Source organism: Mixophyes fleayi, chromosome 3 (assembly GCF_038048845.1).
Source record: "Mixophyes fleayi isolate aMixFle1 chromosome 3, aMixFle1.hap1, whole genome shotgun sequence".
In the NCBI taxonomy this organism is placed as follows: Eukaryota; Metazoa; Chordata; class Amphibia; order Anura; family Limnodynastidae; genus Mixophyes; species Mixophyes fleayi.
This window is the reverse complement of record NC_134404.1, coordinates 39,262,127-39,279,756: the sequence shown is the minus strand read 5'-3', so window position 1 is coordinate 39,279,756 and position 17,630 is coordinate 39,262,127. Positions and strand designations below refer to the sequence as shown.

The window sequence follows — 17,630 nt, the reverse complement described above, 5'->3', positions numbered from 1 at the left end:
TTGTCCCCTGTAAGAAAATTAATAATATTTTTTGCCCCTCTACAACACAAAAGATGATTTATTTAAACTCCCATTGTCCCTCCTGTTATAGTAACATTGACCAGCAGTGTAACAGTGATGTGTTTGCCAATCTCGCCTATAGAAAGCAGCGTGTTGTATCTGGCGATTTTTAATTTATACTCGGGCGCGTTTGTGTTTAATCTCCCGCGAGTTTGACTATAATATGGGAGAGATAAGTGTTATAAAATCAACACAAATCGCCAGAGATTGGATGTAGGAAAGTCAAAATTCTGAACTTCAAATCGTCGGTTATCTCTCGTGATTTAAGCGATTTTAAAATCGCCTTAGAAATCGCAGCTTGATACATTTATCCCCAGATCTGTTGTAGTATCTAAATGACAACAAACACATTCAATAGAATTCTCTGATGGAAGAGTTCCCCTTTAGTTGCCCTAAGTCACCTGTGATGTGGTCTTATGTCACGTCAGTTTGTTGACGTGTATTTTAATAATCATTATATCATCTTAACAAAGATAGGAGTTAAAACCCATGTAGTAAGACAGTGGCTGCAGATGTTTTATTGTATATTGTTTATTCTGTGCTCTCTGTGATAATTAAAATGTGTGGAAGGATATAGACCAGTTCAGAGATATTTAACAAAATGTTATGTAATTATAAAAGTTACGAAAATGATAATAACCATTTAAAACTTTCCCCTTAGCTGACTTATAGCACTTTGCCATATATACGACAGTCAATTATAAAACGAACAAGATATAATAGTTTGTTAAAGAGGTAAGATAAAAGGCCAAGGCTTAAGCAGTAATGGTCACATCAGGTTGGTGGCTCATCCCAATACACAGACAGGCCAGGGCCCCCAAGCAGGCTCAGGCCCAGCCCCCCCCCCCCCCCTGCCAGAACCCCAATCATGGCTGTGTGATACAGTGAAGGGAGATGTGAGAGGGTGGACCAATCAGAAAGCTCAATCACGGACATTGTGATTGACAGCTCAAACCCCACTTCCGCAGTCAAAAATGTTCACCATGTAGATTGTGATGCAGCTTTAAACAAGCAGCACACCAGACAGACTATTCCTCTTTGTTTATATGATACCATTTATACGTGATACAGGCTATAATTCCATTGCTATTTCATAATTGTCCTTTTATCAGCTATAACCTCACATTAACATTTCTTCTTATACATCCAATAAAAGACAGTAGCCATTTTCTCATTAGGAGAAAAAAAAACATCTGTGGATGATATAATTACCCTGTTTATATATGTTAAAGATTAACACAAGGATCTACTTTTATGTTGCAGATTTTAAAATAATACATGATTATGCTTTGAGATAAGAAGGAAGGCTTTTCTACATCACAAGCAGTAAAGATGTGCAAAATGCAGCCATGGTAAAGAATTTCTAGAAATGGCTTGATCGTTTTTAGAAAATACATATATACAAAGTTGTGACAATCTGCCTATAGGTTTATGTTAATCTACATTGCCTGTTATGAAAACTATTTTCATATTATTGTATTTTCCTCTTCATTGCAGCTAATGAAAAGTGGTATCAAATGGTTTATATGTCCTTGGATTATGAGATAAGATACCAGAGGAGCAGACAGATAGAGGTTTACCCAGCTCAGTGTAAAAGTAAATACTCTTGAGGGAAAACAGGGCTTTAGAGTCTACTGATTGTAAGGACATCGTTGGTACTGTACATTGGGCACTAATGGACTCTGCGCTATATAGTGATTATCATTGAGCTCTTTAGTGTATAAAGGCCACTAAAATTATGTTGTACAATGGTCACTAGAAAATACTCTGTATTATATAGTAATCACTAGACTGGGTTCTATATTATATAGTGATCACTAGAGTGCGATCCGTATTATATAGTGATTGCTAGAATACGTTATGTATTATATAGTGATCACTAGAATGGGCTCTGTATTATCTAATGATCACTAGAAGGTGCTCTGTATTATATAGTAATCACAGGAATGCACTCTGTATTATATAGTGATCACTAGAATAAACTCTGTATTATACAATGATCACTAGAATGGGCTCTGTATTATACAGTGATCACTAGAATGGGCTCTGTATTATATAGTGATTGCTAGAATAAACTCTGTGTCAGGATCTGCCTGTAGCTTATGCATTACATGCTGCTTTTCCTGGCAGCTCCTACCTTTTGTCCTTACTATTGCAGCAGTACCTCTGATTACCAGAGGTGCTGCTATTGTGCCTTTCTTGTTTGCATTAGGGGTTAACCTGTTCACTAATTATCCCATGCACCTGGGTGTGTTCACATTTCCCCTATGTATACCTGTCTCTCTCAGTCAGCATTCATTGCTGGTTATTGATGTTACACTCTGTGGACTCTTCAGCAATAAACATTGTATGTTTTTTCACCTTATTCATGGCTCCTTAGCTGTATTCCTACATTGATTCGTGACACTCTGTATTATATAGTAATCACTAGAAAGGACTCTGTACTATATAATGATCACTAGAAGGTGCTCTGTATTATATAGTGATCACTAGAAGGCGCTCTGTATTATATAGTGATCACTAGATTGCTCTCTGTATTATATAGTGATCACTATAAGGCGCTCTGTATTACATAGTGATCACTAGAATGTGCTCTGTATTATATAGTGATCACTAGAAGGTGCTCTGTATTATATAGTGATCACTAGAAGGTGCTCTGTATTATATAGTGATCACTAGAAGGCGCTCTGTATTACATAGTGATCACTAGATGGTGCTCTGTATTATATAGTGATCATTAGAATGCTCTCTGTATTATATTGTGATCACTAGAAGGTGCTCTGTATTATATAGTGATCACTAGAATGCGCTCTATATTATATAGTGATCACTAGAACGTGCTCTGTATTATATAGTGATCACTAGAACATGCTCTGTATTATATAGTGATCACTAGAATGCGCTCTATATTATATAGTGATCACTAGAACGTGCTCTGTATTATATAGTGATCACTAGAATGTGCTCTGTATTATATAGTGATCACTAGAAGGCGCTCGGTATTATATAGTGATCACTAGAATGCTCTCTGTATTATATAGTGATCACTAGAAGGTGCTCTGTATTATATAGTGATCACTAGAAGGCGCTTTGTATTATATAGTGATCACTAGAAGGCGCTCTGTATTATATAGTGATCACTAGAAGGCGCTCTGTATTATATAGTGATCACTAGAAGGTGCTCTGTATTATATAGTGATCACTAGAAGGTGCTCTGTATTATATAGTGATCACTAGAAGGCGCTCTGTATTACATAGGGATCACTAGATGGCGCTCTGTATTATATAGTGATCATTAGAATGCTCTCTGTATTATATAGTGATCACTAGAAGGTGCTCTGTATTATATAGTGATCACTAGAATGCGCTCTATATTATATAGTGATCACTAGAATATGCTCTGTATTACATAGTGATCACTAGAAGGCGCTCTGTATTACATAGTGATCACTAGATGGCGCTCTGTATTATATAGTGATCACTAGATGGCGCTCTGTATTATATAGTGATCACTAGATGGCGTGCTGTATTGTATACTTGGCTTTGAATGTTATATAGGTCAGATGAGCTGGAGGGTATTTGATTGTAGCCGCAATTTATCAGAGGAAGAGAAGCCCTTTCTCTAGTTAAGGGCTTCTCCCTATTTACCTTGGTAATAGGTTTCTACGGGGGTCTCTAGCGAAGCAAAGCTATTTACCATAAATAACAGCTTGTACCGTCACTGTCTATCTACCGCCTTCGCCATTGTAGGATGGCGATAGAAGGGTGGAATACATAAAGAAAAGCTTTATTTTGTTTGAACTGTAATGCTCAGATTCAATTCCATTTTTTAAAATTTTTTATTCTATTGTTTTTATTTATTTATCAAAACTGCAATCTGGAAGCCCAAGTCTGGGCCCAGTGTGCATGTAAGAGCTACTAGGCAAGCTCATGCGTGTACAGGTAGACCAAAGACTGGCTGGTGAAGCAGTACGAGTCCTCTAACCACTGCCAGCCAGTATCGCCAGAGAGCTGAGTAAGCGCTAGAAAATCATTCATATGGTTATTGATAAATAGACCCCTTTCAATATTTCATAAATTTCATTGTCTGTGTAAAACTACACCCACACCAGGGAAAAACACGCCAACATTTTTACGTGCCAGGGTCTCACAACTAAGCAATACTGACAGAACAGTTTCTCACAGTTCCGGAAAACTAGAAAAAACATAAAGTTCATTAGAATACTAATAACTGAAATCTGGTACCTGAAAAAAAAACTGGGTCGATATACTTGACAGATTTTTTCGGTCTTGGGGTGGGGGGGTAAAAACTTACCACAAAAAGATTGCTTAAACCTTGAGGTCAGCTTTTCAATGACTCCATAGGTCTCCACGTAAAAGACGTGCTCATCCAGCGGTTCGCTTGCCATCAGCCTAAGAGACTGCATATCAGCCCTGTCCACTCCCACCGCATATATCCTTATTCCAGAGGCCCGAGCCCTGGCGGCTACATCTTGCACCCTGTCTTGGGGTCTGCCATCTGTGACAATGATTGCTACTTTAGGAATCTTCAAGGATATGTGACGTGCTCCTGACTCCTCTGTAAATGCTTCATCGAGTGCTGTCTGTATGGCTAGCCCAGTCATGGTGCCAGCGGACAGCGGGTTAATCAAGGAGATGGCCTTCTTCATTGCAGCTACATTGAAGAAGGTCTTCAGGAAGAATTCCGTCTTTACCGTGCTAGCGTAATTTACCACCGCCACGCGAGTAGCTCGTTCACCCATGTCCAGCGTGTCAACCATGTCCGAGAGGAAGATCTTCACTTTCTCAAACTCTTGAGGACGGACACTGCGGGAACTGTCAATTATGAATACCAGGTCCATGGGCTGGCTCTTACAGGTGGTTTCTGTGAAGGTAATAACACAGAAATACATATAAGAAACCGCCACATCTATACAGCTCACAGTTGTTGCACTAAAATATTCCATTAAACTGTAATAATGTAGAATAAAAGAACTTATGCTCAGTTGTCTTTAACAGTCTAGAGCAGGACTGGCCAACATCAGGCTCTCCAGGGGGTAAAAGTATTAAGGTCCGATTTTGACAGCGTGTTAAAATCGCGGCAAATCGCTGGTGTTAACCCGCGATTTTAGTGAAAAAAAACTGAAATGTATAAAGCTGCGATTTTGACACTGATCTTCAAAATCGCTGGTCATCTCTGGCGATTTGCTGCGATGTAAACACTCCCGAGTTTAGCTAACTCTCCTGTGTTTGGCAAACTCTCCTGTGTTGTAGCAGCATGTTGTCAAACACATCACTGTTACACTGCCTGTCATACAGCTGCCGGAGCTCCGGCAGCTGTAAAAACTGTAAAGAATAGAAGAAAGTAAAAAAAAAAAAAAAGCGTGGGGTGCCCCCTCTATTCCAACTTAACCCTAGTGCTGCTTGACTACTGCTGGTCCCGTGAAAATCGGGGGAAAATTTTGCGTGGGGTCCCCCCGATTTTTACTTTACCAGCACTAAGCAAACCAGCCAGGGTTGGCGGCACTATAGCAGGGGGACACGCAGCAGGGGTCCCCCTGCCATAATGACTAACCAACCCTAGACTGTTCAGCCCTGGGCTGGATTCCCTAGGGAGTGGGGTCCGCCAAAAAAAACGAGTGGGCCCACCCTAGAGACCCCTAGCCCAGTGCTAATAGCACTAGGGCTCTTCCTACTATCCCTGGGCTGTGGGTAGTAGGGTAATATGGCGATAAAGAGTTAAAATAACAAACGGACGCCATTTTGTTTTTTGAAACTATAAGTCCCAGCCAGCCAGGTTGCCCAAAATAGTGTGGCCGTGCTGCTGCTTGTATAACTACAAGCACCAGCATACCCACGGCAGCCAGGGCATGTTGGCACTTGGAGAACCACAAGTGCCAACATGCCCTGACATCCCTGGCTTGCTGGGAACCTGTAGTTCCACAAAAGAAAATGTTAAAAAAAAGCACAACACCCTTGTAAACACCACATATATTTAATAAAAATAAAAAACCCGCAATAAACACAGTAACCACCCTCATTTACACCACATACATATATTAAAAATAATAAAACCCAAAATACTCACCAATGAAGTCTTCTTTCTGTTCCAAATGTCCGGCTTGCCTCAGTCCCACAGTATTTGTACCTTCCAAAAGTCCTGGCTTGTAAATGTCCAAAATAAATTATAGATCCAAATGTCCGGCTTGCCCCAGTCCCAAATTATTTATACCATCCAAAAGTTCTAGCTTGAAAAATCTATTCTTGGCTTCGCCCAGGAGGGGCCCCTTGTTGCTAGTAGTCTTCTTTACTTCGGCCAGAAGGGCCCCATATTTGTACATCTCGAATCTTTAAACTTGCTTGAAGAAAAATAAAAAAAGCTGGAGCCGCCGCAAACACCTCCTACCTAGTAGGAGGTCCGTTACGCAATGAACGTACGTTCATTGTGCAAGGTCTATGTACTGTATTATGTGATTTTTCCACGCTAGTGGGGAAATCACCTAATACTGTAAATAGAGCTTACGCAAGTAGCGTAGTTCATTGCGCATGTGCTACGCTACTTGCGTAAGCTCTATTTACAGTATTAGGTGATTTCCCCACTAGCGTGGGAAAATCACATAATACAGTACATAGACCTAGCGCCGGACCTCCTACTAGGAAGGAGGTGTTTGCGGCGGCTCCAGCTTTTTTTATTTTTCTTCAAGCAAGTCTAAAGATTCGGGATGTACAAATATGGGGCCCTTCTGGCCAAAGAAAAGAAGACTACTAGCAACAAGGGACCCCTCCTGGGCGAAGCCAAGAAGAGATTTTTCCAGCTAAAACTTTTGGATGGTACAAATACTGTGGGACTGGGGCAAGCCTGGACATTTTGGGTATACAATTTATTTTTGGACATTTTCAAGCCAGGACTTTGGATGGTACAAATACTTTGGGACTGGGGCAAGCCGGACATTTGGAATTACAAATTGTTTGGGGACATTTGTGACAGAAAGAAGACTTCATCGGGTGAGTATTTTGTGTTTTATTATTTTTAATAAATGTATGTGGTGTAAATGAGGGTGGTTACTGTGTTTATTGTGGGTTTTTTATTTTTATTAAATATATGTGGTGTTTACAAGGGTGTTGTGCTTTTTTTAACATTTTTTTTTGTGGAACTACAGGTCCCAGCAAGCAAGGGATGTCAGGGCATGTTGGCACTTGTGGTTCTCCAAGTGCCAACATGCCCTGGCTGCCGTGGGTATGCTGGTGCTTGTAGTTATACAAGCAGCAGCACGGCCACACTATTTTGGGCAACCCAGGGCTGAACAGTCTAGGGTTGGTTAGTCATTATGGCAGGGGGACCCCTGCCGTGTGTCCCCTGTTATAGTGCCGCCAACCCTGGCTGATTTTCCTACTGCTGGTAAAGTGAAAATCGGGGGGACCCCATGCAAAATTTTCCCCCGATTTTCACGGGACCAGCAGTAGTCAGGCAGCACTAGGGTTAAGATGGAATAGAGGGGGGACCCCACGCTTTTTTTTTTTTTTTTACTTTATTCTATTCTTTACAGTTTAAACACTGCCAGGGCAGTGTAACAGTGATGTGTTTGGACAACACGCTGCTATCAAGCAGCATGTTGTATCTGGCGTGTTTTCAAGCAAACTCTCCTGAGTTTGCTTACCCGCAGCTTCATACATTGGAGACTTGTATAGCTGCAGTGGCAAACAGTCGGCAGTTTGATCTCTGGCGATTTTGCAAATAGCGATTTTGACAGAAGCAGAACTCTGGCGATTTTGCATGAAATCTCAGCTTCATACATCTGCGAGTTTCAACTCTCACGATAAAATCGCTGGATTTGCAAAATCGGACCTTGATACATTTACCCCCAGGTGTTGTGAAACTACAAGTCCCAGCATGCTTTGCCAGCCGATAGCCAGCTGGGGACACCTGGAAAGCCACAGATTGGCCAAGCCTGGTCTAGAACACAACGAAAATATAGGACCCTCAGTTTGGATTCAGCTGTTGATTTGTCTTGTAATTTCCGTATGCTCATGTCTCTTTGCTTTATCTATACACTTACCCAAATATTTAAGTATACTAAATTATAATTGTATAATATAATATTATTATATATTAAAGAGTTGGGGCAAAAGCTGGAACTGAGTAGAACAGAATGATATGAAAATTTGTAAATATCTCATTCCTGTCCATTCTGGCTTTTACCCTAACTCTATATTAAATTGTATACTAAGATATTTAGATGAATACAGCAAATGTATGACACTATGGAGTTATTGTCCTCTGCAGATAATAATAACCCACAGAATCACAGAGCCAATCAAAGCTCTATCTAGCATATTCTAGAACAGTGATAGCTAACCTGTGGCACTACAGGTGTTTGTGAAACTACAAGTCCCAGCATGCTTTGCCAGCTATCAGCTAGTTATCTACTGGCAAAGCATGCTGGGGCTTGTAGTCTCACAACACCTGGAGTGTCACAGGTTACCCATCACTGTCCTAGAACACGATAGCTCAAATCTGACTGGTTGCTATGGGCAACACCTCCACTTTTCCTTCTTAGAAGGTTTAGTAAATCTACCAGAAAGTGTTTTAGCACCAAGCTAAGATGGATATCTATGTAGTCAGTGACTGCTAAACAGGCTATGTGACCAATACTTTCGCAGTCAGCGTGCTGTAATGGGCAGAAATGAATGAGGGAATTAGCAGCATGGGTGTGACGGATTGTTAATTGCTGGTCTCGTGCCTCTAAGTCACTGTGTAGCCAAGGCAGCTGCCTCTTCTGCCCGACCCTTATCCCAACACAGCATACATTTAGTATAAATTAGACTGCTAGGTCCAGCATGCTGACTTTTACCTCACAAGGCTGTAAGACAAGAGCTAAAAATAATTGAGCTAATTTTCAGACAATTAAATAAAGTATTATGTCTGAGTAAAATGGATATACTCTGCCAGAGTTTAAAATGACATCATGCAAATTGTTATGTTTGATCGCTTCATAGGCTAACCGAGGAGGGTTTCCTAGTGCCTGGAAACCCCCTCCAAGCCTGGGGCACTGTATAATTGAGGTGGCTGGGTCCTGCCCCCGCTTCACACATCTCTGCTTGAAAAGGGAGAGCTGCGTGCACCTAACAGTAGTGCACGCAGCATTGTCCATGTATATTATGGGGATAGGAAGAGTTGGAGAGCAGCCAAGCACTGTCTAAAATTATAGCCACGCCCCCATGCATTCTGGTCACGCCCACTGGTGGTGTGGTGTGCAAACCCCCCTCTACAAATCCTGCATTTGCCCCTGCGCTTAGTGTATGCTAAGGACTCCTAAAGCTATTTCTTATGGTAATGTAAGGTTGTGCAACAAGTGATTTGGGAAAAACTTTACTTACATTTTTTTTAAAAAAAATAGGCACAATACAGGGAAGCTCGTGGAAATTAACAGACATCATTGGAGATCATATTGTATAAAAGTGTTTTACAATTAAGAAAACTGTACACATAGTAGCGAATGCTGCTGTTAATCTCAGACTAAGGGGCATATTCAATTGTTAAATATGCCCGGGGCGTTAAAACTATTACCGTTATTACGGTAATAGTAAGCCGGATTTCAGCTCGCAGCTCCCTGAGCCGTGAGCTGAAATCCAGGGAGAAAAGTACTGTAATAAAGGTATTTACGCGCACTATTACCGCAATGACAGTAATAGTGCGCTGGGCATGTTAATTTTGGCTTTAATGCCAACAATTGAATATGCCCCTAAGGGCTACATTTACTAAACTGCGGGTTTAAAAAAGTAGAGATGTTGCCTATAGCAACCAAAGAGATTCTAGCTGTCATTTTGTAGAATGTGCTAAATAAATGACAGCTAGAATCTGATTGGTTGCTATAGGCAACATCTCCACTTTTTCAAACCCGCAATTTAGTAAATCTAGCCGTAAGGGATAAATGTATCAAACAGCGCTTTATGCGATGGTTATAATCTGCCGCACATCGCCATCAATTGCCGGCGGTTAAGTGCTCCAATTAGCCACATTTACTTTAGGGCGGAAAAATATAAAACCGCTGCTGATGTGTGCTGCTTTAAAAACACCTAAACCACCGGCAGTTTATTCAAAACCCCCACAAAAAAGAGCTTATTTTTATACCTGCCTCTGATAGGCTACTTAGCTTAAACATGCTGTTATTGTTCATTATATTTAGGGGGCAATATTACTGTTTTATTATATGATAGGGGGGTGGGGCGATAGGAATATATATTTATATTAAGAATCAAAAAATATTTAATTGCTAACAAGGGCAATAATAATTTATGGTGGGACAACGTTTGCTATTTTAATTTATTATTTCACTTCTTATAGTGCATGCTGGCACTTGTAGTGACATTTAATAAGTGTTGCAAAATTTTTTCCTAGACTGTGCCTGGATTCAACCAAGTTAAGTCGATTTTGGGCAAGGCCAGGCACTCCGTATCACTCCTATAATACTTTTGTCTATTTTGGCACTAAAGATTTTTCTGGCTTACACGCTACTGCAATAATAATAAAAACATATTTTTTGCTACACATTTTCATTGAAATAAAGTTAACAACCTGCCATCGGTTTATTAAATGTCCATTATACTAGTTAGAATCAGGATTACTCAGTAATCATTTTACCTGCCATATTTATTTCTAGTGATTGAGCCCAGATCCAGCTCTTCCATCAAAAATACTATCTGGGGGTAAATGTATGAATGTCTGATTTCTGCAAGTCGCCCTAAATCAGCGACTTTGCAGTGAAAATTTAAAGGGGTGATGGCTTGTAAAGGCAAACTTGCCTGTACAAGTCATCGCCGCTTTAAATTTTACCTGCACAGTCGCTGATTTCCGGCGACCTGCAGAAATCGGACATTCATACATTTACCCCCAGATAGTATTTTTGTTGTAACAGAGACAGAAGGTAATGTACTCTGCTCCCTCTAGTGTTCAGAATGCTGTTAACTTCACTTAGGAAGAAAAATTACTTCCCACTTTTGCAAATCTAAGCATGTTTCTGGAGAGACATGGTCCTATCAGGGCCAAACCATTTAAACCAAGGCCTGCTTTAGGCCCAGGCATAATTTTGTGGTTCGAAGATTGTATTGATGGGACTTCTTTGGACCTCAGTGCTAGCATATATACACTATATGGACAAAAGTATCCGGACGCTTGAGCATTACACCAACAGGGACTGTAATGAAATTGTATCCAAATACATATACTTTAAAATGGAGTTGGTTCCCCGTTTGCAGCGATAACAGCTTCCACTCTTCTTGGAAGGCTTTCCACAAGATGTTGGAGTGTTTCTGTCAAAATTTGTGCCATTCATTCTGTAGAGCATTTATGAGGTCAGGCACTGATGTTGGACGAGAAGGTCTGGCTTGCAATCTACGTTCCAGTTCATCCCAAAGGTGTTCGATGGGATTGAGGTCAGGGCTCTGTGCAGGCCAGTCAAGTTCTTCCTCACCAAACTCCTCAAACCATGTCTTTGTAGTCCTTGCTTTGTGCACTGGGGCACAGTCATGTTGGAATAGAAAAAGCCTTCCCCAAACTGTTGCCACAAAGTTGGAAGCATAGCATTGTCCAAAATGAATTGGTATGCTGAAGCATTAAGATCGCCCTTCACTGGAGATAAGAGGCCTAGCCCAAACCCTGAAAAACAGCCCCATATCATTATCCCTCCTCCAAAAAACCTCACAGTTTGCATAATGCAGTCAAGCAGGTAACATTCTCCAGGCATCCGTCAAACCCAGACTCGCCCATCTCACTGTAAAACAGAGAAGTGTGATTCGTCACTCCACAGAACACATTTCCACCGCTCCACAGACCAGTGTCGGTGTGCTTTACAGCACTCCAGCTGACGCTTAGCGTTGGTCTTGGTGATGTGACGCTTGCATGCAGCTGCTCGGCCATGGAAACCCATTCCACAGTTTTTGTGCTTACATTAATGTCAGTGGAAGTTCGGAGCTCTTCAGCTATGGAGTTAGCAGAGCGTTGGTGACTTTTACGCACCATGTGCCTTAGCAGTCGTTAACCCCACTCTGCGATTTTACGTGGTCTTCCGCTTCGTGGCTGAGTTGCTGTAGTTGCTAAACGCTTCCACTTTCTAATAATATCACTTACAGTTGACGGTGGAATATCAAGCAGGGTTGAAATCTTACGAACCGTCTACAAAGATGGCATCCTATCACTGTACCATGCTTAGCTTGAAGTCATTGAGCTCTTCAGAACGACCCATTTTGTATCACAAATGTTTGTAAATGCAGACTGCATGGCTGGGTGCTTGATTGTATACACATCTGGCAACGGGTCTGATTGAAACACCTCAATTCAATAATTAACAGGTGTGGCCAAATGCTTTTGTTCATATAGTGTATTTTACATAGATAAGATATAGTAGTCAATGAGAGATATTCTACTAATGGAGCAATATTGTCAGGTGATTAATTTAGTACATACCCTGGAACGCCACATAATCTTTTTTTTCAATTCATATATCCTCATTGATAATTAAATGATTTCCAATTCATTGTTATGAACTTTTCCTGGTAGACAAATAAGCATATATAAAGTTGCTTCTCGCCTATCATCAACTTGTGAACTGGTGATTTCAGCCGACATGTATAAATTAAATTGGAAAAGATACAAGTCTGGGCTCTGACATTCCCATTCTTATTCTCAATAATGGAACTTGACAGGCAGCGAGGACATCTGATCATCCTACCAAGCCAGCCAGCGGTGCCCATCATACAGAGCCAACCAAGAAGGAGCAACCCTACCTTTCGACGTGCTGTCACTGTGCCAGCTAAGTGCCCACGCTCGGGACTCTTACCTGTGCTTCCCTTTGTTTGCCATCCATAGATGTGCTGGCCAATCTTGGCAGTGGTGGCTCTCTCTAGACAGGTCTGTATCCATTCCTTATCCAACGAGGTGGGTCCCTTATTGTGTGATTCATTTCAGAAGTCATCACATGACATCACTAAACAGTGCACACCCTCCTCTATGCTCATACATGGAATAGGAGCTCACGTCTGCTATTCTTATGAAGTAGTTACCTGTCACTGCCAAGATCAGTGAGGGGCAGCGTGAAATAGCTGGAGGGTGTGTCCCTCTACCCTTCAAAGGGGCCACACAAAAAAAGGAGGGAGAGCACAGTGCACTCTATCCTCCTCCGGTTATGTCATGTGACCTCCCTGCACTGTGCAGAGAAGGTCATGTGACTTGGAGGTCACGTGATGCGTAAGTCAGCATCCACCGGTCTGATAAGATCGAAAGCAGCCAGCTGGGGGTCCGCAGACGAAATCTTACCTGTTGTCCTCCGCTGGCCTAGACAATGCAGGCAGTGCATTCTTACATCGAGGGAAAATAAAACTGGGGAGCATATAGGCTCATTGGGTCTGATTCATTAAGGCACACAAAATGAACATATTGTGCTTTCTTTTTTAAAAACACACGTAAATCGGGCATATGCATGTCCATATTCAACAAGGATATAAAGATACGTTTGTTGATGAATAAGGGTCTAGGTCCGCTCTGCTCTAACAGATAAGACACTGCAGGAAACATCCAATAGATATGTGAAAAAAATATTTAATTTATTTTCACCTGTTAATAATATAGTAATTAATGACAAAGCATTAAGAAATATAAGAAAGTTTTTTTTTTCCATTCCATCCACTCCCATAATATGCATTTATTAGGGTGTTATGAATGTTTACTGTCTATTAAATGCATTTTTACAGTTGCTCTTGATTGCAAACACATGTTCTAGCATGCATACGCGAATCTGCACTTACACCAGACTTGTAGCTGGTGCAAGTGATACGGCAGAAAAACATGTACCTTTGAGATGCCCAAAGCTTGTATTGGACGTTGCTGTGTGAGCTCAAGCTTCACGCTACCCTTACTGTACATTGAGTATGTGCATAGCCCACTCCCCTCCTCATCCCGTCCAAGAAATCGTAGGGCTCCCGTTAGGGTCCTTTGCACTCGAAGATGGATTTGATGATGCTGCATTCCCTGGTTCGGTTCTAGGCATGCGCAGAGCGATTTCACACGAAATACCAGGTGTATAGGCAGTTACGTTAATGAATCAGGCCCATAATCTAAGGGCTGTTGGCCTATGAAACAAGGCTTGTACCTGGATTTCTAGGCCTACTGGCACCCTCTGGTGATACTGAATGATGGATGGGCCCATCCAGAACCTTTAAGAGCAACACCTTCCAAAAGCCAACCCAGCACAGCAGTACTGCTCTCTCCGGCCCTATGTATGACGGACCCTGGGACGTTTGTCCCTGTTATCTCCCCCGATGGCTGCCCTGTCTTCATCCTATGAATAAGAAATAGGATATCTGACCCTAACTCCTAGAAAACCTCAGTGTCCACACTTTTTATCTGACATAAAATGTTGTGGCTAAAACCTTACTTATATTAAAACAATACAATCATGGAATAAAACAGGGATATGCCAATGCCTGAAAGATACTTTGTTCAAACACTTATGTATGATACAATTACCACTGCTTAAGCTGTTTCATTTAGGTCTATAGCTAATATTTCATTTGAATTCCGTCACAAAAACATAATGACAGCCTATACTCATGTTGGGAAATGCAAATATGCAGAGTAGTGATGGAGGAAATTGCCCAAAATGTGGAATATTCGCATTTGGACATTGAATAATAATGTGGAACATGGCAATCTGCAAAAAGCTCAGGATATTTTAGGGCCCTTACCCATTGGTAGTGTGTTTGCATCAGATGAAAACGCATATAAAAACTAAGTAGTTCATATATGGATGCTTGATCTTGGTCTACACTGGACACGTTGAGTTTGCAAATGTGTCCATAATGCAAGTAGCAGGGATAGTTTTACATTCAACCTATAGGGATTCTTCTTAATAATTGTAAACCGCAGGGAAAAAATTGTAATCCGAATGAGCTGTTCTTGTAATCCAGAGGAATCCATGGGAACTTCCCCACCACCACCAAAGACAAAGGATGACGCAAATCTGTTTGGAGTCTCACCACAAAATGAACTGTGAATTTAAATGACCAGGATGTCCCATTAATCATTCAGCTAGTCACAGGCAGATTCCCATGCTAGCCATCATGCAATTGGCAGTCACTGGGGAAAGTCCCAGGGGCACCTTGCTTTTGGTCACAAATCAATGGAGATTATTTGAATCTCAATCAATGTGTAAAAAAAACAAATAAACAATGCTGGGGAGTTCCATTCATGTCAATGATCCATTTTTTCTATGGAGTTTCTACATGTAGCGCACAGCTTCATTGAAATGAGTGGGCCATTTAAATGAATGGGCCATTGGAATTTATGGGCCATTGACTTGAATGGGAAAAAATGCAGTAGAATGCTGGTGTAATGGTTTGTGTTATCCCCTCTTGGGTATTTTCAAGTGCGGTGTCATGCTTTGAACGCACTGAAAAGGATCGATGACCTAAAAAGTGCAATGCAAACGCATGCAGATGCATGTAATTCAGGCACAGTGCTTGAACTGTGAGAGGTTTAGCCACCTTTTTCAGTACCCCACCACTAGGGGGAAGACTGATAATTTGATACTGTATGTGGTAGGCTGGTCAAGAGTTTGACCCACAGCAATCAAACCCACAAAATCCAACTATTCCAGATTTCAGGTAACTATTTGTAGTTTGCAGATACTTTGGAACAACCCTAATATGATGGAATTGGCACATAAATCAAAACTTCACAGGTGGCATCAAACTGAATAAACTAACTTTTCCACATTACTGGCTACACAAGAAGTAGAATGTGACAGTAGAATATTAAAGATAATTGTTTCCTCTGTAAACCTAATTTCCAGAATTTAACCTTTGCACAGAAGACACACATAGCCTACAAAACAAACTATATTAACATTAGAAGTTTCCCAGCTGCAGATGTACTATACAAAGAAACTATTCAGAAATAGATTGAATCGTAATTGCTGTGTGTGATATTTTGTGCAGTCTGTGTTTTTGCCATGTTGTGGAGATAAAATAAAAAATGGATTGAAACTGAATGAAATTAAAAAGCATTAGTTCAATGAATAGATGTCTCATTTTATAACATTGCAAGAATATATTAATTTCTTTCATTCTGGAGTTGTTGCCAGTGTTGAGGAAGCAGCTATCACTCGCCAGTTATTTCACATCAGGTGGATACTGGAGGGACCTGTAGGAGCCTTTTTACCCAAATGGTGCTATTTGCTCACAGTTCATACATCAGTTCAGGTCTGGCGGCCCCTTTAACTCAATGTAAACATTTGTCTCCTGAAAGACACTTGACTATACTGAAATCACACTGCCTATATCTGTTCATTCTCTTCCCTGCATGCTTCTTACAAACGTTTATTATATGTGTTATTTCTGAACACGTTTACGTGGAAAAGGACGCGATCGTTTTTATGTTATATTAAAATATTACTTATAAATTCTTAGCGATTAAAATTGAAGCACGAGAAGGAGCATTATGAAAGGGTTAAAATAAACATCATTTGTGAAGCAGAAAAGCCACAATATCCTTGAGTAAAAAAAAAAAAAGGACTTAATGCCACAGTGAAAAAAAACCAAAATGTATTCCTGCCCGTAAAACATTTAATTAGAGCTAGCATTTGCAACTAAATATTGTTACACTTCATGCATTTTCATATTTTACCTTTATGTCATATTATGATGCCACAATCAGAGATCACTGCACCGTTATTCACATAAATGGTAATGTCAATAGCTGAACGGTGATAACTATATGTTAATATAGAGAAATAGGTGTATTATTTACAATGTTCTAGGACAAATTTACTCTATTAAGCTCCTAGGATACATTAAATTAAATCGCTTTCAATTTTCATCAAGTTTAAATGAAAAATATTTAATGAAAAAAATTGCATACGAGTAATTCAACATAGATAAAAGTGTAATTGTAACATAAATAAGAGAGTACTGAGTAGTGTATAAAACTAAAAGAAGACAACATAGAAAGTTGACATGAACTATATCACTTTATTTTCCCTGATTGCAGGTAGAACAGTAGGTTGTGGGAGAAAGGATTTTGCTCATAGTACAATGTGTGAGGCTCCTACCTGTTGGCTGGTTCACTGGTGGGGTCCTGGTCTCAGGCTTGTGACGAGCAGTATACGGAGGGCTGGCTAGTATTCCGGGTCTGGGCACTTGTAACACCGCTCTGCCATGGACCACTGGAGTATAGACGTAAGGGGTATGGAAGGGGTATCCGTACATCCTGTAATTAGTTCCATGGACAACCACCAGCAGAAAGCCAAATGTGCACAGCACGGCTCTGCCCAGCAACTGCTTCATGTTGGAGGACACAGAGAAAGACAGATTCTGTGTCTACAGAGACAGACAGTGTATGCAGAGAGATGTCTGCCAGGTGTCTTGTAACCCAGCACTGACCAGTGCAATCCCCACCCACTCTTCCACAGCTCTGGGGAGAAAAAGATTTCTACACCTCCCAGCCCTTGCATTGGTGCAGCCAGACTGAGACCTTTTTTTTATTATTATTTTAGTCACCTGAAAAACAAATGTGTTCA

The 17,630-nt window shown here is 40.8% G+C and overlaps 1 protein-coding gene across 1 annotated transcript in view; it reads right to left on the bottom strand.

Annotated features, from left to right (window-relative positions):
- The window catches only part of MATN3 (matrilin 3), a 35,592-nt gene extending 18,171 nt beyond the window's left edge, over positions 1–17,421 (bottom strand). The window contains exons 1-2 of the mRNA XM_075200496.1: positions 17,163–17,421; positions 4,376–4,945 (exon numbers count right to left, since the gene is read on the bottom strand). Coding sequence (XP_075056597.1) covers positions 4,376–4,945; positions 17,163–17,397 — 805 coding nt within the window. The 5' untranslated portion in view covers positions 17,398–17,421. The remainder of the gene's footprint in view (positions 1–4,375; positions 4,946–17,162) is intronic.
- Positions 17,422–17,630: the final 209 nt, after the last annotated feature.